This window comes from Tamandua tetradactyla, chromosome 12, assembly GCF_023851605.1.
Source record: "Tamandua tetradactyla isolate mTamTet1 chromosome 12, mTamTet1.pri, whole genome shotgun sequence".
NCBI lineage: Eukaryota > Metazoa > Chordata > Mammalia > Pilosa > Myrmecophagidae > Tamandua > Tamandua tetradactyla.
Genome location: NC_135338.1, coordinates 71,834,187 through 71,859,952, shown reverse-complemented (window position 1 = coordinate 71,859,952; position 25,766 = coordinate 71,834,187). Strand labels below are relative to the sequence as shown.

General features: G+C 35.1%; 1 protein-coding gene across 5 annotated transcripts in view; it reads right to left on the bottom strand.

Annotated features, from left to right (window-relative positions):
* Nucleotides 1–25,766, bottom strand: part of UACA (uveal autoantigen with coiled-coil domains and ankyrin repeats) — a 150,929-nt gene that overhangs the window by 93,734 nt on the left and 31,429 nt on the right. For 2 of the 5 annotated variants that reach the window (XM_077123912.1, XM_077123915.1), the window contains exon 2: nucleotides 2,428–2,561. In XM_077123912.1, coding sequence (XP_076980027.1) covers nucleotides 2,428–2,561 — 134 coding nt within the window. Of the gene's footprint in view, nucleotides 1–2,427; nucleotides 2,562–4,498; nucleotides 4,706–4,738; nucleotides 6,002–6,759; nucleotides 6,800–25,766 lie in introns of those variants that run through there. The other 3 variants (XM_077123914.1, XM_077123913.1, XM_077123916.1) reach the window with 3 other exon arrangements.

Here is a 25,766-nt window from a genome sequence, read left to right as displayed (position 1 = left end):
TATCATTTTTTGTTTGTTTATTTTTATTTCTTAGCTCACAAAATTTGGAAGAACTCTCTTCAAAGTAAATGAACCTTATACTCATGATGCACTAACAGTCAGACGTCATGACAAACATACAATGTATTACTAATACTGGTGTGCTATAAATAGCAGAAATACTTCAGAAAGATCATCAAAATGTATGAAGAGAGTCATAAAGGAAATTTATAAAACTTTTTAGAAATACTTCTTTGCAATTAAAACATCAAATTAATACAGCCATTTTTTTAAGAGTTCAGATATACTAAACTTTTTTTTTGAAACAAGGCCTAGACTTCTGCTTCCATAGTGAAAGGTCAGGTAATTTGGACAAACCCTCCTCTGGGGACAATTAGAAAAACCACAAAAAATATAAGACACCTGATTTAAAGGCATCAGTGAGCTAACAAGAAAGTGAATAATTATTAGGCCAGTATGCAGGAAAGGACAGAGATCCAGAGAGGTGAGCTTAGTAATTAAGGGCACCTTTTCCCTGGGAACTTTTGCTGGTTTCAGAAAGAAAAAGCTAGGAGGCTTCTGAGCCTGCAACCCTTATGAGAGCCTTGAACAAATGGGAAGACAGGAATTGAGTGTCCAGGGCTCTCCAAGAGGTGATAGGAACTTTGGTGAACTTGCCCTGTTTTGTTCAGAAAGATGTGCCTTAGGACAGAGCTGAACAGAAAGAAAATCGGCCCTTGGAGTGATTACAGTGAGGCTTCAAATAGTTCAATTCTTGAAAATGGACTAAAATCAAGAAACACCTGTTACTTTTGTTTCAAATTTAAAAATTAAAACAAAAACTCATTATAGATAATACAGGTGATAAAATCACAAAAAGTCCTATCGACCTAAATAAATAAACAGGCTTTCATTAAGGAAGAATGCAGTTCGTGTGTGAAAGGAAAATATTTTATTCTATGAATCTAGGAAAGAATTTTACTTCCTACAACTGAAAACCTCAAAGATTAACACTACTCAAATATTTTTAAAAATAAAGTTCAAAGTTTATCAAATTATACCAAACTTTTATAAATTCCCACTATTAATACAAATAATGTCATTCAAAACTGAACATTAGATTAAAAAATCCAAACAAAAAGTCAAACAAAAAATTCAAAACACTCAAACTATGGAGTGGTAGAAGTGAAGAAATAAGGTTTTGTCAAACAGTTTCATCCCAAAGTTTCATCTATTCACATCATAGGGGTTGGGAAAACAGAAACATGAAAAAAAAAAAGTCACTGAGAGTTATCAAATTTTTACCATTTATAATATAAGCCCTATAAATAATTAAAAGTAAGCAAAAATAGGGGAACAAGACTCAAAATAACCAATGTCTCCATAGCTATCAAACTGCCTATTTGATAAAATTAAAGCATTATTAACTTAAAATATCTCAAGCTTTATTACTCTTAAAAACAACTTCATTTATAGTCATGTTGTGATATCTTTACTATATTTAAATATCTAAGCATTCCAAGGTAGAAAGAAACCCACATCAAACACTTCCTAAAATTCATTTCTATATTTAGGATCTAGTTTCCAGTTGTAATATTCTAAATAAACTCATTAAATATAAAACTGAGAGGAATTTTAGGAAATGAGACTTTTCACCTCTAACTGTGGAAGACTTTCGAGAGAATATTTTAACTGGTAAATTGCAGAGGATCTTAACAAACCATTGATCTACCCTTTCACCCAAAAAGGGTTAAACCCTTAGGGTTTAAACCCAACTGCTCCCCAACTCAATAGGAAAGGAAGTGAGGACATCCGGGAAAGGTGGGTGAGAAGACAATGGTTCATAAGCAGATAAATAAGCCTAAAACTCTCCTCAATAACATGAAAACAAAAGAGTGGGGTCATTCCCATGTCTCTCTAAATCACTAATTACTTCAGCTCCCCTCCCCTCTGCTCTAACATTTTCAATTAAACTCAGTTATCCAATATAAAAACGGGGTAGGGGCAAAGACAGTATAATGTACAGAACTCTTCAAAGACAGATAGCTTGGGTTCACATCCAGGATCCATTACTTCCATGAGCTTAAAACATGTTATTTAACCTCTCTAAACTTTTCCCTGCTTCCTTTAGAAAGCTGCTACAAAGACCAAATATGATAAGGAATATGGAAAAGCACCAAATAAATAAAATCAGCTGTTATTTGCCCAGGGGCCTAAACAATTGGACCACTGCGTAGTATTCTTCTTATTCTCTCTCCAGCTTGGAAATCTTTCAAGAACTATTATTAGTCCATGATGTTTAACAGATTTTTGAAAGATATTTAAATTCTAGTTTTAACAAAGACTTTTTATTCAAAAGTTGATAGCCACAATTTACTAATTTAATTTGTACTTCAAGTGTCTACTCAAATTCCCTTCAGACTTGCTTCTGTCATTGGGAATACTTACGCAGATCTGCCTTCCACATCTAATTTGCTTGGATTGACCCCCTTTTTAGCGAGGATTGAGGACATCTTTTCTACATCTCCCCTTTCTGCTGCTTTCATCAATCGGTCATCATATTTATTCCAATCTGCTGCAAGCTACAAAAAAGGAAAGAAAAAAGTAAACATGGCACATTAGTATGACACTAAAGTTAAAAAAAGACAGAAGGAAGCAGTACTGTACAATAAATCACTTATTTCCCAACTATACCCCAAATTTCTTTCTCCCTGCTGAACCAAACTTTCTAGAAGAGAGAACTGTAAGACCTTTCCAAAACCCATGATATACAAAAAAAAAAAAAAAAGTTTTAACTACATGTTCAGGGGAAAAAAAAAGATTTTTCTCACATTCTCTGCCCACATATTAAAAACTACCTTTAACTCATTTGTGTGCAAAGGACACAAATGTCCTTATGTACCCAAAGGACATCAAAAGACTTCTGGGCAAAGAAAGGAAATCAATAATTGCTGAATACCTATTCTGTGCCAGGTATCAATTATATCATCCCCATTAAACAGAAGAGAAAAATGAAGTCTCCAGAACATTAAAAGACTAAAGTGGCCTGACCAAGCCCGACCATGGCTTCTCTAGTTCCACAACCAGTGTGCTTCTCACATTCACTAACAGATTTGCTCTGTTCATATCCCGAGACTCTTACATGCAGTGGAATTCTACATACATTTTAATAATTCCCCTTTTTTTATTTAAGAGATACTGTTAAAAATATTTATGAAGGCAAATTAATTTCATTTGTCTATATGTATATAATATGGTCAACAGAAAAAAACAACTCGTTATGCTTATATATTAGGATAAAAAGAAACTTCTGCATAGAAAAAATTAAAAAGACTTGGAAAGTATTAACTAAGATAACAGGATTACAGGCGATTTTACTGTTTTACATTCAAATGTACTGCTTTTTTTTTTTTTTTTTTTGCATGGGCAGGTACCAGGAATTGAACCTTTGTCTCTGGCATGGAAGGTGAGAATTCTGCCTGCTGAGCCACCGTGGCCCCACCCACATGTACTGCTTTTGTAAAAAAAATTTTAAACAAAACCTCTACACAGCTTTTTTTTTTTTTATGCTGTGTGGTGAAAGTCACATTTCATTCTTTTTCCATGTAAATATTCTGTTATTGCATTACCATTTGTTGAAAAAAAAAATTTTTTTTGGAGTGCACGGGCCAGGAATCGAACCCTCCTGCATGGCAGATGAGAATTCTACCGCTGAACTACCCACACACTTCTTTTTGCAGATATTCAAAAGGAAGGTGAAAGTTAGTAGTTTTTAAATAGAAGAATGTGTCACATAATATACATTTTAATTGCATCAAGCTTCTCTTTAGTATTAATTGGAGAAAATGTATTCAAAACTTTCTGAAGCCAACATCTGTGATCTCTTCTTAGTAAAAATAAATGTCAGTACACAGAACTAAAATACATGTTATTTAAACAGGTAAGGTATTAGCTTTTTAAAATACCATACCAATTTTTAATTCTGTGCTAAATCCAGCATTATTTCTGGAACAACAAAAAAACTTCAAATTTTTCACTTAATTTGCAATGCAAATCCTATGTTCACAAATAACAAATCTCTGAAAAAAACGAATCACTTATAGGAAACATATCCTTCTTAGTTGCTTGATATCTACTATAACCTCCAAACAAAAATATTACCACCATTAATCTTCTAGCTAAAAAACAATGTACTGCATTTTAGGCATTATCTTTCTTTAAGACAGAAATTTTAATGACTCTAAATTGGAGAATGTTAGCATTAAGTTTAAGAAACACTGTGTTTTCAAATGTTTAAAGAATTAAGTAATGTTTAGCACAAAAGTACTTGCTCTAAATTAATTAATTCTTGTAATTAAAGCAATCTCAACTTTATTACCAAGTATATTTGCTAGTAGAGAAAGGAACAATTGAAATAGTTATAAAATCCAAAATTAAGTCTTTTTACAAGATAGCTAAACGTGATTAAAGTTTATCATATTTATCATATTATCATTCACGACTTTCAGTTCTATACTACCGAGCAACGTTTTCAGTTCTGCTCCACCGTCAGTTAACAGTAATACTGTTCAACATTAAGATTCTGTTATGTGCTTTTTTAAAACCCAGAAAAATAAACAAGAACTTTTGTTTTCTATCACTAACCAGAGTCTGCTAATCAACTAAATCAGAAGAAAAAAAGGAAAGAAACTAAAACACTTTAAGAGAATACAATTTCTAAGCGAGAATCTTTTGTATACTGGACTAATAGGATACCTACTCTGCTTTCAGGCGCGCAAAAAAACCAACAATTCATCATTGGTAGGATTCAGTTTCTTGTTGCTAACAGCAAACTTCTTCGCATTAAGTTACAAATCACTGTGGCTCACAAAGCAAGTCCTCAGACTAACGCCTAAGTGATTCAATTCCTTTCTCTGCAACTTTTCCTGTTCTAAAATCCCCATCCTGTGCTACACTTAGCTTGACAGTTTAACGAGATTTTCTTCATCCTCGGGATCCTGCTCCGCCTTCATATCGCTTGAAAATTATCTTCCTTGCTGAGCAGCACTTGATTAGGAGCAGCCCCGAGTCAGGTATTGTAACTCCTCCTATTTTTTATTCTTTAAAAGCTGTCTTTCAATGTTGTCGCTTTCAAGGATTCAACTGGAAAACATGAACAGGCACTGCATCCTGCTGCCTCAACACAGCAACTCAGACACTGCCATGCATGATAAAAGTGTCCACATCCAAATCATCCGGTAAGCAGTATGCAGACTGTCTCCCATTGGTTGGGTTCTATTTTAGATTCCATAGGACTTGACAGCTGAGTGATAGAAAGAAACAGCTAAGAATATATTGTAAATGGATGCTTTTCCTCTGAGTAATAAACTGCAGGTCTACTGGGGACAAATGACTCAAGTATATTGTAAAACATGCTTGTTATATAAAAACAACTTGTCTGACAACGACAGTATTGTTAAGAGCAAATTTGGTTATTCCACAAAACGATAGTTAAAAGCTGTTTCAGTCTTGGATCATCTAATATGAAGTTATAATAGCCTTGACAAACAAAACATAAAATTCTATTTCAAGCTAATGTGTCATATTTTGATTTAAGGAAACACACATACACAGTTACACTTTCAAATTTTCTCCATTTTCTCTCCTACTCCTTTCAGTCTCGTTCTGCATTCAACCAGGTTTCAGTTTACAACTGCTGCCAGTCTGTCTCCTAACACGTTAAATGAGAAGAGCCAGAGGCACAGCCAAGAAATTAAATAGACTGCATAGTGATGAATACTTTCAACGAATTTTAAATTTAACTCAGTACTCTTAATTTCCAACTTTAGCACCCTGACTGATATGACAAGTAAATATTTTATCAGTGGAAAGTCAAATTATCTGGCTTCAGTGGATTAAAAAAAAATACTAATTAAATACCAAAGGAGGCAAATATGCATTAAACCCTGAGCTACACTGCAAATAAACCTTTATTGAGGGATAAAGCAGAATTCCACATATTCTCTTATTTGACATACTTCTATCAACCTTTCTTATGTTATCAAGGTTGGTAGCAAACATCCGTGAGCTCTGGGGTATTTTTTTTTTTTCTTTATTACAAAAGCGGGGGAATAATTTATACTTCCTCCAAAAATAATCACACTTCACAAAGTATAACTTTGGGGAAATTGTTCTATGGGAAAGCACACTCCAACACAAGTATTTATAGGAAGGAGGTAATTATATACTATAGATCATGCTGCCAATTAAAAATTCTATTATGAAAAATAAAATTATATTATGAACTTCAAAAATAAATCTGCTTCCTCCTATTTAGGCCCATATTCTAATTTGTATATAATTATAAATTATATAAAGTCATATACCATAATGTATTATTTTGAAACAGTGAATTTTTTTCCCCCAAATCACATTAGATATCAGAATGGATTCATTTGATTGGACCCAGAGACTACCTAGTCTATTTTACCATTCTTCAGAGGAAATCTGGTGGAAAACTCAGGCTCTGTCCTTTAGTTAACAATGCAAACACATTCTTTCTAGAAATAGGGCAGCAAAGGCAAAGGAAATAAAAGGGAGGGGGAAACCTGTTACCAGTAATAAAGCCATATAAGGAGCTATCTATGCTAAGACTGGGGAGATGGGATTTGCATGTACTAGTTTACTGTGGATCCACAGCTGCCTGCTGCCTGCTGCCTTCCGCCTTCCCCATCTCTGTGGCTTGATCTAGGGCTCCTCCTCTCAGCATCCCAACCAAATTTGGACCTTTGTTCTCTGTACCTGTAGCTTCTTCCTTCACCTTCCTTCGGGTGCTTCTCAAATGCCACTTTCTCAGAAAAGCCTTCCCAGAGGACTATACGTAAATAGCACCCTGCCCCAATCTACCCTGTCACTTTTTATCTCAAACCCTGTTTTATTTTTCTTCCCAGTGCTTATCAGTGCCTGCCATTACAGCATGTTTCCCTGTTTATTAGCTTACTGCCCATCTACCCAGTGCCCCACTAGCTTGACTAGATATCTAAGGGTACTTCTATGTCTGTTTGGATATTGTAAAATTGATTTTTAAATGGGTAATTTGGTAATGATTAGATTCTTATCCATATTAAGGGCCATAATTCAAATGTTTATTCAATACTCTTTTCTCTTGGTCTAGGTTGTTGACTAGGCCAGATCTGGAACAGACTTTTATTAGCAACATTGTTCCCCAGTGAATTACCCATGTTGAGGCAACAAATACCAAGGATAGGAGACATCTGACTGCAACTGAGCAAACAGACACATCACAGTCAATAAAAAAATCCTCATTGCCGCTTACCTAAAAGAGGTAAAAACACCCCTAATCTTTCTTCACTGTTCTTAAATCCCATTGGACCCCTGCCAAAACACTGTAAATTGTGTTCAAGAATAATCATTTTGGAGTCAGGAAAACATGGGTTCAAATTCAAGCTCTGCCACTTACCTTTTATGTAATAGTGGGAAATTTACTTTATACTTTCAAAGCCTCACTTCCCTCAAGTATAAACCAAGAATAACAATGGAGAACCCATCTGGTTAAAATCAAACAGCTAATTCATGTGAAGGGTCTCAGTAGATATTAAATGTCCAAAAACAGTAGTCATGGGTGTTCCTGATTAGAGATACTAAGAAGAAAATTCTTTAAAAAAATGAACAAAGATGTGAAAAAGTCAAGCATTTATCCTGCCTTTCCTATAGGAACTGTACTTCAGAAAAAGAAATAGTTGCTGAAAGAAGTTTCTCCTTATAAAGGTATCCCAGGTAATAAATAAAGAATGATAGACTTAGAATTTCAACAATTTATACTCCTTAGTCAATTAATGGATCTAGACAATAACCATCGGTGGCTACTAACATCACAAAAGACAACCAGATAAAATGCAGCTTCTGATGGTCTCATACACCACCATCTATGAAGCAGTCCTAGCAAAAGTTTAAAAATAATAATCTAACCAAACCTCTAGAACTGACAATTTACAAGAAACACTGGGGACAGGGAAGCATAGGCTACACCACAAGGGTGCAATCAGCAAAATCCAGAGTAGAGGAAACTCTATGTTTCTTCAACGAAAAAATTGGCAAGGAAAAATAAAAAGGACAATGAACCTATAGATTAAAAATGACTTCAGAAACATATCAATCACAACATACAGAACTATCCTAATTAAACAAATTGCAATTTTTTAATAAAACAATTAAGGAAATACGATTACTGACTGGATATTTTATAACATAGAGGAGTTACTATGATTATGTGACTATGGCTTTATAATAATTGATTTTTTTAACATTTTTTATTATGAAATATAACATATATACAAAAGAGCAATAAATTTCAAAGTACACTGTAACAAGTAGTTATGGAATAGATTTCAGAGATTGGTATGGGTTACAGTTCCACAATTTTAGGTTTCTCCTTCTAGTTGCTCCAAGACACTGGAGACTCAAAGAAATAGCAACATAATGATTTAGCAGTCATATTCATTTGCTAAATCCTATCTTCTATGTTATAACTCCTCCTTCTCCTTTGATCCTTCTCCCAGTCTCCAGGCATTAGGGCTATGCCCATTCTAACTTTTTCATATTGCAAAGTAGTATTGATAATATGGATAGGCGGATAGAACTAGTTGATGCTCTTGGAGAGGCTAGCCCCTCTGGATTTCAGGACTTATCTGCCTAGGAATCCATCTGGAGGTTAAGAAAATAATCTTAGTGCATGAAACTTTTGTAGAATATCAGATAAAGCCCTAGGTGTTCTTTAGGGTAGACAGAAATGGTTTTGGTTGAGGTTTGGCAAACCCTGGTAATTAGCAATATCTAGCTGAAGCTAGTATAAGAGTAGCCTCCAGAATAGCCTCTCGACTCTACTTGAACTCTCCTAGCCACTGATCCCTATTTTATAACATTTCTTTCCACCCTTTTGGTCAGGAAGACGATGTTGATCCCATGGTACCAGGGCCAGCTCATCCCTGGGAATCGTATTCCACATTGCCAGGGAAACTTTTGCCCCTGGATGTCATGATCCACGTTGGGGGGAAGGTATTGATTTTACTTACAGAATTGGGCTTAGAGAGAGAGAGAGGCCACATTTCAACAAAAAAAAGAGGCTTCCTGGAAGAAACTCTTAGACATAACTATAAGCAAACTCAGCTTCTCCACTATAATTATTTTAAAGAATCCCCTTCTTTTAAAAATATGTACTGAAAGTCTTAGATTAAATTATATAATGTCTGGCATTTGCTTCAAATAAAATCAAAACAATTAAAGAGCTGGTGGTATAGATGAAATAAGATTGGCCAGAGATCAATAATTGTTAAAGTTGAGTTATGGGTTCATCGAGGTTCCTTGTATTAAACTATTCCCCTAACTTCTGTGTATTTCATGCACTGATGATTCATGGTCCAGTAAATCTGGCTGATGTGTTAATTTTTAAATTGCATTACATGCTTATCACTGAGGCCCTTTCCTGAATGATAAACGTGGCAGGAAATGCAGCCCATCCTTTCCACTTAATCCTTTAACAAAAGCCACCTCTCTGCTTTAAAAAGAAGCTACTAATCTTTCAATACATCTTGGTGAGTTCACAGTCATATACTTAGAATATAAGACCTGCATTATCAAATAAAAGGATCCTAAAAAGAAGCTGTAAGCTTTTTGAGGAGCATTAATGTCTACCATATAAGAAATAAATTTATATACTCAGTTTCTACATTGCTTTGAAAAGGAGATTCATTCAACTCAGAATGGAGCAAGCTAAAATAGCTATGCTAAGAGCCAAAACCAACTGTTTCTAGAGAATAAATATAACATTCTAACATAAATCAACTATTTCACTAAGTACAACTAATTGAATGATAACTTTAACATCTAAATCAATATAGAGAAAATCATTTAAAGGTTGTGACTCCCTCATCCTAATATCGATTACAAATCCATAACTTTTTCAGAAATTATGGTATGAATACAATAAAAATTTTTAATTTTAAAAGGTATGTCCAATGTAGAAAACTTGGAATATATTTCAGTTTCTATGAAAATAGAGATTATGGTACTCATTGTTCCAAAATGCAGAAATAACCTCTATTAAACATTTTGCCTATTAACTTCTAGTCTCTTTTTCTGTTAAAAGGTCTGAGGATTTTTAAACCTGTATGAGTTCAACAGTTGCTTCATATAATCAATATTCAGGATAAAAGATTTTCTGAGAAGAAATTTACATATGCACATAAGTGAAATAAGTTTGAAGTAGATGCAAATCCATACAAAATTCCTTAAAAGTAGATTCAACAGATTACATCCTAAAATGATTTCGTAACCAGTTTTAGCCTAAAGACAATTTTTTATATATTTGCCAAAACAGAAATATAGAGTGTGATTAAAAAAAATGCTTAAATCAAGAAGGGTCATGTTGAACAAAAATAGCTAATTGACATATCACAACAATTTTGGTGTCATGGACCCCTTTAAGAAGCTTTTAAAAATTGCATATAAACACATAGAAAATTTTGCATGTGTTTTCCAGGGGTTCATTAAACTCCTCTGCACAAATATGAAGTTCATTAACCCCAAGATAAAGAAAACCCTAATATACATTAAAAAAAAAAAGCAGCAAGACAGTTTTAGCTTTTACATACTGTTTCTAAAACAAGTCCTAAGAAACTGCCAGAAAATTGGACAATAATTTGTTTTATATAAATTTGCTAAGCATCTATGTGCAAAATAAAACACTTAACATTTTTCAAATACGTCTGTGCCAGGTTCTACTTTGGGTGCTGGATACACCACGGGAAACAAAACAGACAAGATCCCTGACCTCAGGCAGCTCAAAGGAATAAAACCCAGTCATTTTCTTCAATTAATCTCACAATATAAGGAAGAGAGATATGTATGTAAACATGTACACAATCATAGCACACTGTGATAATGCCACAATAGTTAGCATGTAAGGAATAGAGGTAGCTCAAAAGAAGGGAAACTTTATAGAGAAGATGACAAAAAAAGATGAGTAGAAAATCGCCAGTTTTGAAACAATACCACAAATTAGGAAACTAAAAACACAATCACCTGTAGCCCTTTATGGTTTAGAAAGTACTTCAGATTCATGATATGTCAATTAAAATCTATAAACAAATGACTTATAAAACATCTGTCACTGCAACCCAGGCTTCTTTAGGCTCTATGCCCATATATTCAAACACCTTCTTGAGGATTCTTGAGTTTCTTAAAAGTACCTGAATGTCCAAAACCAAAACATGTTCTTCCACCTGAAATCTGATCCTTCTTTCAAGTCCTACTCACACAGTGAATGAAACCACAATCCATCTGGTTGTACAAGTCAGAAACCTAGAAGTCAATCTTCATACCTTCTTCTCCTAGGTCCTTTCACCAAATCCTGTTGATTTCAATTCCTTAATATTACTCAAATCCACCCACTTATCACCATGTCCATCATTACTACCCTACTCCAGGTTACCACCACTCCTCACCAAGATGGCCGTATTCATCTCCTAAATGGTCTGCCCACGTTCATTCCAGCCCCTGCTCACATAGTACCCTGAGGGATTTTCCAAACTACAAACCTAATCCTACCACCACCACCAACCCACATACCCTGTCCCACTTCACTTAGAATCCGTCAATGGCTTTCTACTGCTTCTAAAGATAAAGACAAAATTCCGTAACAGAGCCTACAAAGCCTCTCATGGTGTTGCCCCTGCTTGCCTCCCAGGCCTCATCACATGAAATGTTAACCCAACTTCTCATTTTACACAGGCAGATCTCCAAAAGATTAAGGGATTTTGTCCACTAAGGCAATTGCAGTCAGTTGCAGAATGATCGGAGAATCCGGTATTTTGATTTGTTGACAGTTTTCTTTCTACTAAATAAGTTATTTCTATTTCTCTCATTTTAAAATCCTAGATGTAAAACTACAAGTATCTTTTAAAAGCTGCTTAACATTATAAACTTAGATGTCCTTTATATGTCCTACATAGCAAAAAAGATGAAAACTTCCCAATTGGCCTATGCAAACTCTTGTGAAGAACCAACTAGCTATAAGGTATGGCATTGCAGACAAGCAGGAATAAGACTGCCAGAGTCTCTCTTCTAAGTGAATTTGATGTTCTAATGGGGAAAGACAGAGTAAACAACCAAGCAAAATAAGAAAATATCAGGTGAGAATAAGGATGGAGACACAAGAGACATGCTTTCAGTAGACTTTTAGGTTGGATAACTGGGAAAAGCCAATCTGAAAAGGTGATAAGGTGATAGTGATGAAGAGATCTGAAAGGCAAGGGAGAGCAAGCTATGTGAGGATTTACATTCCAAGCAGGAGGGAATGACTAGTGAAAGGACCTTGTCATCTTTGAAAGAAGTCCAGTGTACCTGATATATAACGAGCAAGAAAGAGGGAATATAGAATGAAATAAGGATAAAGGGGAAGGAGGGCATCACCAAATCTAAAATGTGGGATTCCCCAGCTTTATCATAAACATTCTTAAGGCAACTAACTGTCTTTTCATTAGGTTCTTTGGTCACTATAGAATCATTCATTAGGTTCTTTGGTCACTATATCAAGTCTAAAAAAATAATTCACCTGCAATCCATACCAAACTCTGAAATCCGTTCTAGAACTAATTGTCGCAAAGTACTTTGAAATGTTATTTAAAGAGAAGGAGGAGTATAACAAGGAAGATAGGACTTAACAAATAAGTATGACTGCTGGATCATTATATTAATATTTCTGTTGGTCTCCAGCATCCTGGAGCAGCTAGAAGAAAAAACAAAAAATCTTGGAACTGTAACCCATACCAAGCTTTAAAATCTGTTCTGTAACTACTTGTTAAAATGTACTTGGAAGTTTATTGCTGTCTTGTATATTTGTTATATTTCACAATAAAAAAAAAGTTAAAAAAATTAAATAATAATTTATCCTCACACACTACTTTGTTTTCGCTTCCAAGAATTATATTGAGCACTAACCAGCTGAATCTTAACTTGCCTTGAAATATTAATAAGATTAATAAAATATTTTAACCTAATGGATATCATAATACACCTCATCTACCTCAGACCGAGAAACCTAAACAAACTTTGCAGTGAAGTATACTAAAAATTAACCATAAAAGAAAACTATCACAACCCAAATAGAATTTTACAATTATATCCTTAATATAAATGCTCTTTAAGAAAAAGATCATAGACAACTAAAAACAAAACGAAATATAGATTTAGACAAATTCCCCAAAATACTTAATTGAAGTAAAGCACAACAAGCTTTTATAGTGTACTACAATTACCAACATTCCCCATCACGACAAGCTGAAGACATACTCCACCACAATTCAAAACTCAGCAAAGTGCAAAAAGCAAAGTTCAGAGAGCATAAAATTTTCCTGGAAGGTTAGTCTGCACAATTAAGGATTGCTCTACAGTTCATTAGACAGATAACAGAAACATTTCCCCCATTCTTGTTGATTCAAAGGATATTATTCCTCTTTCTTCTGTAAGAGTAAATTAAAGCTTAAATAATAGAAAAAGAAACTGTTAAGCCAGAAAACAAAAACTGTACATTCAGCTCCTCCCTCTCTAAACCCTCTCTTCACTTTATACTTTTTCCTTATCCTTATTTAATTATGCCCCTTCCCCTTCTCTCATCCTCTCAAGCCTTCTACTGTATAATTTTAAAGTACACAGTTAGGACTCAATAGAATAAAAAGACAAAAGGGCAAATTATATCTTAGCAATAATTTTTCTGACCAATGCAATAATAGGCTTAATTCTTCTTTACTGAATTTCCTTTCATAAAAATGTTAAGGATAAGAACGATAATAGTAGTGCTAAAGATAATAACCATTATTTTAAAAATCAAATCTAACTTCTTCAGAACCAGAGGAAGACTATAAAATCTAGAGAAAAAAAAATCTAACTGGAGTTAAAAAGACTCAGAAAGCACTACTTTGCCAATATTTCCTAACTAACCACTCTGATTCTAGTCTAGTCTATAGTATAAATACCAGGCTGTCTGCTCCACCCTAGGGCAGGTATTTATTCCTTTATTAGAACTGTTCAGATGCCCAGAAAAGTTTATTAAAAACACAGACAGGAAATTGCCTCTCCAATTTTTATTAAGTATCATTTGTTTTATTATATTACTTATTTCACCCTCTCCCAAAAAAAAAATAGGCATTAAATTCCAAGGTAAGTACCTGCATAGATCTTAAACTCAACAGATTGCAATGCATATCACACAAAAATAGAGCTCTCAGGTTGGATAAGTAAGATTTTGTTTAATATTTCCTTCAAAATGAAAAGCAATTGGTTATTTGGGGAAACAAATACAAACATGTGTTCCTTGAAATTTCATTTAAAAAAAAAATGTACTCAAACAGTTCTTAAAATGCCAAAATGCCATGAGTGAAACTTTTTAAATATAAAGTAAAAACCACATAAAGTCTCCTCTCCACTTCCTCTCCAGTCTTCCCTACTTACACACCAGTGAACAGATTAATAACTTTGGTGGTTTTAGCAAATGTGTTTGTCAATGTCTGATATATTTCTCAAAACAGAACAAGTTTAGGAAGCATTCTATGTTTATTCTCTGATGAAGTAAAAAGCAAAGCAGTACATACTTACGAAAGAGCCTGTGATGGGGTTCAAACACAATGAAAAACAACAAAAGATATTTTTATTCCTTTGACTTTCTATTTTTTTCTTGGATTTTCAAAGAAACAGTAATTAAACAAAAATATATTCACTAGAACTCAGAACACTTTTCAGGAAATAAAACTAATAACAAATCGTACTAGTCAATTTTCTTAAAATTTAAAATAAGAAATAAAAAGAGATGCATATAAAACAGGTCAGTAGGTTATGAAGTATGTAACAACATGGATGGACCTTAAGGACATTATGCTGAGTGAGATTAGCCAGAAACAAAAGGACAAATACTGTATGGTCTCACTGATATGAACGGACATTAGTGAATAAACTTGGAGAATGTCAGTGGTAACAGAGACCATCAGGAGACAGAAATAGGGTAACATATTGGGTAATTAGAGTTGAAGGGAAACAGATTGTGCAACAGGACTGATTGAAAAACTCAGAAATTGATAGCACAATACTACCTAATTGTAATACAATTATGTTAAAACACTGAATGAAGCTTAATGTGAGAACGACAGAGGGAGGAGGGCTGGGGACACAAATGAAATCAGAAAGAAAGACGATAAAGACTGAGATGGTATGATCTAGGAATGCCTAGAGTGTATAATGATAGTGACTAAATGTGCAAATTTAAAAAATGTTTTTTTGCATGAGGAAGAACAAAGGAATGTCATTACTGCAGTGTGTTGAAAATAGATGGTAATTAATATTTTAAAATTTTAACTTATGTGTGAAACTAAAGCAAAAAATGTTTATTTGGTACAAAATTTATATTTGGACTAGTGCATTTCCTAATATAACTTATGTAGACAGCTTAATTGACCACCGTAAGTACATGGAACCTTGAGTAGGGCATGAGATTTTGTTGGTTTTTCCAGAGTGATGCCCCAATAAATCCCAGAGGGATTTGAACAGTGAATAAAACAGTATTTGCAAAGTCTATTTGCAAATGGTGAGAAAAGGGGAAAAATTCAACTTCCCCAAGTTGAATTCTTGATATTCTCACAAGCAGTGTGGACAACCAAAGCTATAGGCTGAGCCCCCAATTTTGGGGTTTGTTCATATGAAACTTAACCCTACAAAGGATAGGTCAAGCCTACTTAAAATTAGGCCTAAGAGCCAACCCCAAGAGAACCTCTTTTGTTGCTCAGATGTGGCCTCTCTCTCTCCAGCCAACACAACAAGCAAACTCACCACCCTCCCCGTCTACATGGGACATGATCCCAAGGGTGTACCCCTCAGCTCTAATTACCCAATATCTTAACCTATTTCTGTCTCCTGATGGTCTCTGTTACCAATGACATTCTCCAAGTTTATTCACTAATGTCAGTTCATTTCAGTGAGGCCATACAGTATGTGGGACAAAAATCCTAGGATGAGCTGAGACTCAGCATCAAGGGATTGGGAAAACCTTCTCGACTAAAAGGGGGAAGAGTGAAATGAGACAAAGTGTCAATGGCTGAGAGATTCCAGAATTGAGAGGTTATCCTGGAGGTTATTCTTATGCATTAAACAGATATCACCTTGTTATTCAAGATGTAATGGAGAGGCTGGAGGGAACTGCCTGAAAATGTGGAGTTGTGTTCCAGAAGCCTTGTTTCTTGAAGATGATTGTATAATGATACAGCTTTCAAAGTGTGACTGTGTGATTGTGAAAACCTTGTGTCTGATGCTCCTTTTATCTACCTTATGGACAGACGAGTAAAACATATGGAAAAAAATAAATAATAGGGAAACAAATGTTAAAATAAATTAAGAAGCTTGAAATGCTAGTGCTCAATGAAAGAGAGGTATAAGGGATATGGTATGTATGAATTTTTTTCTGTTGTCTTTTTCTTTTTCAGAATTGATGCAAATGTTCTAAGAAATGATCATGATGATGAATGTGCAACTATGTGATGATATTTTGAATTACTGATTATATATGTAGAACGGAATGATCAAAAGTTAAGAATGTTTGCATTTGTTATATTTCTTTAAAAAATTTAAAAAAAAAACAGGTCAGTAGGAAAATGTATGTTTCTGCAAATCCATTAGAAGTTAACTACTTTTTTTCATTAAATGAGTTATACTCTATGCAAATGCATAATTCTTCCCACACAGTTATTTTACACAGGGTTTCCTTTCAGCAAGTCTTAATATATGTCTCCCATATTTAAAATACATGGTCAAATTTAATGAGAAAGAATGCTTACTTTCATGATATTTAGGTCTATAATAAAAGCACAGCATTTAAAATAAGGATTCAATTTCAACACTGTTTGAGAAAAATTCCTAAATACTTGTGTACTTCATTCTTTACCCTTAAGAACAAAATTGAAAAATGACTGTGGGAAGATGGCAGAGTAGAGAGCTCCAGGACTTAGTCCTTTCACCAGAACAACTATTAAACAGGCAGGAACTATCTGAAACAATTATTTGGAAACTCTGGAAACAAGAACAGTATATAGCATCAAGGGAAGAGGAGGAAGACGCTGATAAAGGACCATAAAGAACCATTAATTGCTTTCTCTGCATGGCAGCTAAGATTACCCGTCCCCACTCACGAAGCAGGTCACTGTGGGGTCTAGCCCACTGGTAACATAAAGGGACATAAAAATCATCTGCCCCATGACCAGGGATGGGCCCGGCCAGTCATTAATCATGGCCTTTGAGTTACGACTTCAGATCACTGGGGGCCCAGCTTTGAAGATGGCCATCGTTTCAACCCACCCTTGATAAAGGCAAGGGCTACCACTGTTTCAAACTGCTCAAGACAGGGGCAGCAGGTGGAGACCTAAGAATGCTGAACTTCCTCAGGGCCGTGATGGATGGTTATTTGAAGTGTTGCATTTGCTGGGCAGGCTGCGAAAGCTCAGCTTTGGGAAGCCATGCAAGCTCTTGGGACCCTTCCTGATTTCCTCCTCCTGGCAGCTAATCTGCACCCCCTTGTGGGTCCCTGATCCTGTTTTGACTAGGAAAGACTGATTTGGTTAAGTCCTCTCCAGCATGCCCCTCCTCCCAAAATTTGCCCTCCAGGCAAAAGCAGCTTGAGAAACAAAGCAGTGTAAAAAACTGTAAGGACAGACAATCTGGGACAAAGCCTTGACAGTTTTAAACACCCAAGAGAGGGAGGTCTGTATCCTGGGAAACAGAGGGACAACAAAACTCTTGTAAATAGGGGAACTTCGAAACTTCAAATCAACTAACAAGCAAAAGCCCAGGGTAAGACACAGGCCCAGAAAAACAGGAAATTCACACTTGGGAGACCCTTCTGAGAGGAAGGCTGAAGCTCAAGAAAAATCTCTTTTTATCACCAGCTGGTTACAAAGCCAAGAAACAGATATCTCAGGAAATAAATCCCAGAGTTGACATTTAAAATTTTAAAATGTACAGTGTGCAAAAAAAAAAAAAAAGTACAAGACAAAACAAACAAAAAAACCAGGAAATGATAACCAATCCAAAAGAAAAGGATAAAAATACAGAAAACACCAACAAAGAAGGCAAGAATGTGGACATATCCAAAAAAGACTTTAAAGAAATGGTTCTAAAAATGCTCAGAGATGAAAGAAAACAGAAAGAACTAAAGGATGTCAGGAAAACAATTAATGAGCAATCTCAGAGTCTAAGTAAAGAGGTAGAAATTTTAAAAAGGAACCAAACAGAACTACTGGAGCTGAAGACCATAATAACTTAAATGAAAAATTCCCAGGAGGATTTCAAGCATATTGGAGCCAGCAGAAGAATCAGTGAATTCAAAGACAAGACACCTGATATAAGTCAGCCTGAGCAGAGCAGCAGAAAGAAAAAAGAATTATAAAAAGCAAAAATAGACTAAGGTACCTCCGGGACACCATCAAGCACACCAATATACACATTATGGAAATCCAAGAAGGAGAAGAAAGAGAGAAAGGGGAAAAATGAATAATAAAAGAAATAATGACAGAGAACTCCCCCTACTTCCTACTGAGCAAAAGACATGGGTATGTACATCCAACAAGCTCAGAGAACACCAAACAGGAAAAACATGAAGAAAAATACACTCCATCATATAATTATCACACTATCAACTGCAAAGGACAAGGAGAAGGGTCTAAAAGCTACAAGAGAAAAGCAATGTGTTATTGTACAAAGGAGTCTCAATTAGATTTGGTGTTGATTTCTCATCAGGGACCATGGAGGCAAGAAGGCAGTGGGCTAAAATACTGCAGTTGCTGCAGAATTTTATATCTGGCAAGACTTTCTTTCAAAGATGAGGGAGAGAGTAAGACAGTCACACATAACCAAAAGCAAAGGTAGTTCATTACCACTATACCTACCCTACAGACAATGCTAAATGGAGTTCTTCAGATTGAAAGAAAAGGACACTACACAGTGGTACAAAGCAGCATAAAGAAATAAAGGCTGTGGCAAAGGTAACCATTTGGGTAATCATAAAAGCCACTAATATCGTAGTGTATTGTTTGATATGTAACACCACTTCTTCCTACAAGTGTTAAAATGCGAATGAATAAGTAATGATAAATTTATGTTTTTGGACATAAAATGTATGACGATATAAGCAGTAACAAATACAAAAGAAGAAAGTTTGGGGGATGGAGAGGTATAGGAATAGTATATGTGTATGCTTTTGAAGTTAAGTTATCAAACCAAATATGACTGTTATATATCTAGTATATTAAACTTTAACCCCAAAAGGAAAATAAAAGAAAAATACATACAGATGGAAAAGAGAAGGGGCTCAACATGGTCCAATACAAAAATCAAATAAAGGTAGGCATTAATGGAAAAACTAAGGGACCAAAAAGATACAAGACATACAAAGCCTAAACAGTAAAATAGCAGACAAGAGTCCTGCATTATCTATAGTGACTTTAAATGTAAATGGATTAAACTCCTCAGTCAAAAGACAGACAGCAGGAGAATAGATTTAAAAAAAAAAAAAAAAAGCATGTCCCAACTAAATGCTGTCTGCAAGAGATTCACCTTAAATCAAAGATACAAGTAGACTGAAAGTGAAAGGATGGCAGAATGGTCCAAGATGGTGGCTTGGCGAGCTGTAGAATTTAGTTTGTCCTCCAGAGCAGTTAGTAAATAGCCAGAAACAGTACAGAACAACTGCTGGGGCCACATCAGTGACCAGACACACAGCGTACACCAGTCTGGACAAGCTGGATCAGCCATGATCCCACCTAGAACCATGAGTCCCCTGAGCCACTGAGGCTGGTGCCCCTTCCCCACAGGCTGCTTCCCAGAGGGGAAAAGAAAGAGACTTTACCAACAGCAAGGGGCTGAGCTCAACCAGCTCCAGTTATGGAATTAACAAACTCTGACTACTAAAAATAGAATCCCACCTCAGCTGAGCCTCGAGTAAAAGCTGAGGTTGCTGGTTTTGGTCCCAGCACAGAGGGGGCAGGGTTGATGGAAAAAGGAAAAAAAAAAACAAAAAACAGAGGTTTTTTTTAATCAGACAACACAAAATACTTGGAAAGGTCTAGGCTCTGAAGGAAAGGAGGGGATCCATAGGACCTGGAGATACATAGAGCAACATATCAACTTAAGCTCTTGATTGGCAAACCTGAGAAACAGGGGTCCTGCTCTGAAAAGGATTTTTTTCTTTTCTTTTTTGTGGCTGTGTTTCTACGGCTTGACTGCTCTTTGCATGCAACTGCAAGGCTTCTCACGCTCCAACTGTTCCAGGCAAGGGCAGAATTAAGCTTGTCTGAGAGGCAAAGAGGCTAGTCAAGTGAAAGGAAGTAGTTCCCTGGAGGCTGTGCCTTCCCCAGGTGAGGGGCGGAGCTCAGGTCAGATGGAATCCCTCCCTCAAGGATTTCAGACCCCAGGGTCTGAAAAACTGAAGCGATTAAAGCCAGCCTACAACCTCTCCTCTGTCTTGACCACATTCCCAGCAGGGAAGTTAACAGTATTGCATCACTTTATGCTGGTGGGATCCACAGGCAGACAAGCCCCATATACTGGTCAGGATAGGGAAAAAACTGAGTCCAGTGGCTTCATAGGAAAGTCTTTCAACCTGCTGGGTCTCATCCTCAGGGAAAAATGATGTAGGTGACTCTTTTCTCCTGAGAGGAGGCTAGTCTGTCTGGGAAAATCTGACTGGGGTCTATTATATCTAATAGAGGACCCTTCTAAGGGGAAAAAAAAAAAAAGGCATTATACAGGCAGGGCAAGAAACAAGAAAACAAGAACTGAAAAATTCTCCTGTTAAACAAAACCTAAAGCTACAGGTCTAGAATAAGCTGAAATGAATGTCAAAGAACAGACAGACAACACAGTCCCCAAGCAAGAAAATCCTAGGTAAAAAAGTGAAAAAATCTCCAAAATAAACTAATTAAGGGAATTAAATGTCTAGAAGCCAGCAAAAAACAATGAATCATACTAGGAAAACTGAAGATATGGCCCAGTCAAAGGAACAAACCAACAATTCAAATGAGATACAGGAGTTGAAACAATTAATTCAGAATATTCAAACAGACATGGAAAACCTCATCAAAAATCAAGTCAATTAATTCAGGGAGAATATGAAGAAAGCAAGGAATGAACAAAAAGAAGAAATCAAAAGTCTGAAAAAACAAATCACAGAACTTATGGGAATGAAAGGCACAGTTGAAGAGATGAAAAAAACAATGGAAACCTACAATGTTAGATTTCAAGAGGCAGAGGATAGGATTAGTGAACCAGAGGACGGGATACCTGAAATCCAACAAGCAAAAGAAAATATAGGGAAAAGAATGGAAAAATATGAGCAGGGACTTAGGGAAATGAATGACAACATGAAGCACACAAATACATGTGTTGTGGGTGTCCCAAAGGAGAAGAGAAGGGAAACGGAGGAGAAAAACTAATGGAGGAAATTATCACTGAAAATTTCCCAACTCCTATGAAAGATGTAAAATTACAGATCCAAGAAGTGCAGTGTACCTCAAACAGAATAAATCCAAAAATGGAAGTACTCTAAGTACTAATCAGAATGTCAGATGTCAAAGAGAAAGAGAGAATTTTGAAAGCAGCAAGAGAAAAGTAATCCATCACATACAAGGGAAGTGCAATAAGACTATGCATAGATTTCTCAGCAGAAACCATGGAGGTGAGAAGACAGTGGAATGATTTATTTAAGTTACTAAAAGAGAAAACCTGCCAACCAAGAATTCTATATCCAGCAAAATTGTCCTTCAAAAATGAGGGGGAAATTAAAACATTTTCAGACAAAAAAAATCACGGACAGAATTTGTGACCAAGAGACTGGCTCTGCAAGAAATACTAAAGGGAGCACTAAAGACAGATAGGAAAAGATAGTGGAGAGAGGTGTGGAGACAAGTGTAGAAATGAAGACTATCAGTAAAGGTAAAAAAGAAGAAAAGTTAGATATGTTATATAAAATCCAAAAAGCGAAATGGTAGAAGAAAGTACTGCTCTTACTGTAATAAGACTAAAATATTAATGGATTAAACTCCCCAATCAAAAGACACAGTCTGGCAGAATGGATTGAAAAATAGGACCCATCTATATGCTGTCTACAGGAAATGCATCTTAGACCCAAGGATAAACATAGGTTGAAAGTGAAAGGTTGGGAAAAGATATTTCATGCAAATAACAATCAGAAAAGAGTAGGAGTAGCTATACTAATATCCATCAAATTAGACCTCAAATGTAAAACAGTTAAAAGAGACAAAGAAGGACACTATGTATTAATACAAGAAGATATAACAATCATAAATATCTATGCACTGAGCCAGAGTGCTCTAAAATACATAAGGCAAACATTGAAAACACTGACAAGAGAAAGACACATCAACCATAATAGTTGGAGACTTCAATTCCCCACTCTCATCAATGGACAGAACATCTAGACAGAGGATCAATAAAGAAACAGAGAATTTGAATAATCCAATAAATGAACTAGACTTAATGGACATTTATAGAACATTACACCCCACAACAGCAGGATACACCTTTTTCTCAAGTGCTCATGAATCATTCTCAAGGATAGACCATATGCTGGATCACAAAGCAAGTTTCAATAAATTTAAAAAGATTGAAATCATACAAAACACTTTCTCGGATCATAAAGGAATGAAGTTGGAAATCAAAAATAGGCAGAGTGCCAGAAAATTCATAAATACATGGAGGCTCAACAACACACTCTTTCTTTTTGTTTTTAATTAATTTTTAAAAGTTTTAAAAAAAATGTAACAGACACAAACATTCTTAACATATGATCATTCCATTCTACATATACAGTCAATAATTCACAATATAATCACATAGTTGCATATTCATCATCATGATCATTACTTAGAACATTTGCATCAATTCAGAAAAAGAAATAAAAAGAAAACAAAAAAATTCATACATACCATACCCTTTACCCCTCCCTTTCATTGATCACTAGCATTTCAAGCTTCTAAATTTATTTTAACATTTGTTCCCCTTATTATTTATTTTTATATCGTATGTTTTACTCATCTGTTGATTAGGTAGATAAAAGGAGCATCAGACACAAGGTTTTCACAATCACACAGTCACATTGTGAAAGCTATATCATTATACAATCATCTTTAAGAAACATGGCTATTGGAACACAGCTCTATATTTTCAGGCAGTTCCCTCCTGCCTCTCCATTATATCTTTTTTGTTTTGTTTTTGTTTTTGTTTTCTCTTGCTTAATAGTTTTTGTTTGTTTGTTTTTACTTTTTCATTAATTTTTAAATTTTTTAAAAAATATAACAACAAACGCAAACATCCTTAACTTATGATCATTCATATACCAAGATGTCATTATACAGTCACCTTCAAGAAACATGGTTACTGGAACACAGCTCTACATTTTCCAGCAGTTCCCTCCAGCCTCTCCATTACATCTTAACTAACAAGGTGATATCTATTTAATGCATAAGAATAACCTCCAGGATAACCTCTCAACTCTGTTTAGAATCTCTCAGCCATTGACACTTTATTTTGTATCATTTAGCTTTTCCCCCTTTTGGTGGAGAAGGTTTTCTCAATTCCTTGATGCTGCATCCCAGCTCATTCTAGGGTTTCTGTCCCACGTTGCCAGGAAGGTCCACACCCCTGGGAGTCATGTCCCACACAGACAGGGGAAATGCAATGAGTTTGCTTGCTATGTTGGCTGGAGAGAGAGAGGCCACATCTGAGCAACAAAAGAGGCTCTCTTGGGGGTGACTCTTAGGCCTAATTTTAAGTACGCTTGACCTATCCTTTGTGGGGTTAAGTTTCATATGAACAAACCCCAAGACTGGGGACTCAGCCTATTGGTTTTGCTAAAAATTCTTTGAATTTTTAGATTCAAAGAACATTTTAAATACATTATAAATCATTTAATAACCTTCACACTCATAAAAATTACAAATAAATGTTTATTATATAATAATTATTCATGGAATAAAAATTAGAAAATACTAATGCATATTCAAAAGAAAAAGGAGGAAGGGAAGACGGTAAAAAAAACATAGCAAAACCTCCATCAAGAGAACAGTAACTTTGTATTTTGTTACACGTCTTTCCAAACTTCCTTCCAATATTTAGGTACACATTTAACTATTAAATCAAAATTTGAACATACTATACATATTTCATTTAAAGGGTTATTCTTAATATGAGTTCATTAGGAGTGTTTATAAATGAGAATCCCTGACTTGAACAGTTTCAAAGCTTATTAAACCATCAATCTTTCTGGCTCCCTCTGGTGGCAGCTAAAAGAAGTGGTTTATTTTAACCCCCTTCAATTTGGTTTGAAAATCAAAGTAACCCAAGTCACAGAAAAGCACTAGTTTATCATTATTAAAACATCTTTAATTCGATTCCCAGAGCCTGCCAATGCAAAAAATATATATATATTTAAGGACACCTCTGAATGTACAACTGTGCTAGACAGTATACAATGGACTATTTTTTAGTGAATTCTTATTAGCCAACACAGTACACGCAAAGAGCATGGGATTTTGCATCAGAAAAAGTTCGACTTTTTGCTAGATGACCTTGGTATAATGACTTAATCCCTTTGGAGTTTCAGTTTTGTTCCCTATAAAATGAAGCTAATACCACCTACCTCATTAGTTATGAGAATTTGAGTTAACATATTTGTACTTTGGACATGCTCCAAAGTATTGACACAGAACAAATACTAAATAAATAAATAAATAAAATAAAAGTGGCAGCTGGCACTTGTCTGCATACAGTAGACATTTAGATATCTGTTGTGAATGAGTAAGTTGAAATTAAACAAATTTTGAAATTAAAGATTTCTTTCTAAAACTGACTGCTTATGTAAATGTAAAATAACATTTCAAATACTTTGCTTTGTATTGCTTGTGTTCATAAAAGCTACATAGAAAATATTACTCACACAGACATATATATATCACTTAGAGATAAAGTTGTGCTCTTCAAAGAGAAGAAAGCACAAAAAAAATGATCCCTTAACATCTCAGAGTTAAATTTTCAAAAAATTTAGTGTGTGTGCGTGTTTTTTTTGTAATAAATATTCAACTGAAAGTTTGTTTGAAAACTGGGCGCTTTTAGAACTATACTAGGGAGTTTTACTTTTCAAGGTAAATGAGTTGGTGGAGCTAACAATCACCAGCATGCTTCAGGCTTTAAGGGAGGTATGTATACCATACTATTTTAAACTAAGGCATATCTACAGTTGCCTTAAAGAGTATATGATCTTTTTATAGATTAAACTCTTTCAAAAAGCATACCCAAGTACATAATGAATTTCGTCTACAGGTGGCTTTTTCCTCTATTCATATATAACAAGTTAGGAAAAAAAGATTTGGAAAGCCTCAAACAACAAACACTAAAAGGTCTGCAATGTATCCCTTGAATTAAAATTGTTGTTTGATAGGATACAATCTTAGCAAACCCTATGATTCCAAAGTAGCAATCATAATTTTCCCCCACAAACATTATGTTGTATAGAAAATCTAAAAATTGATTTCTTCCCTTATGTTAAAGGAAATCAAATTTTTAAAAATTATTCCTCAAATTTATATTGGAACCAATCCCTTGGTGATCACCTGGCCTAAAATGGCAAACATTAGGCATTTCATGTGGCCACTCCCATGGCAAATAAAGATAAACTGGTCTTG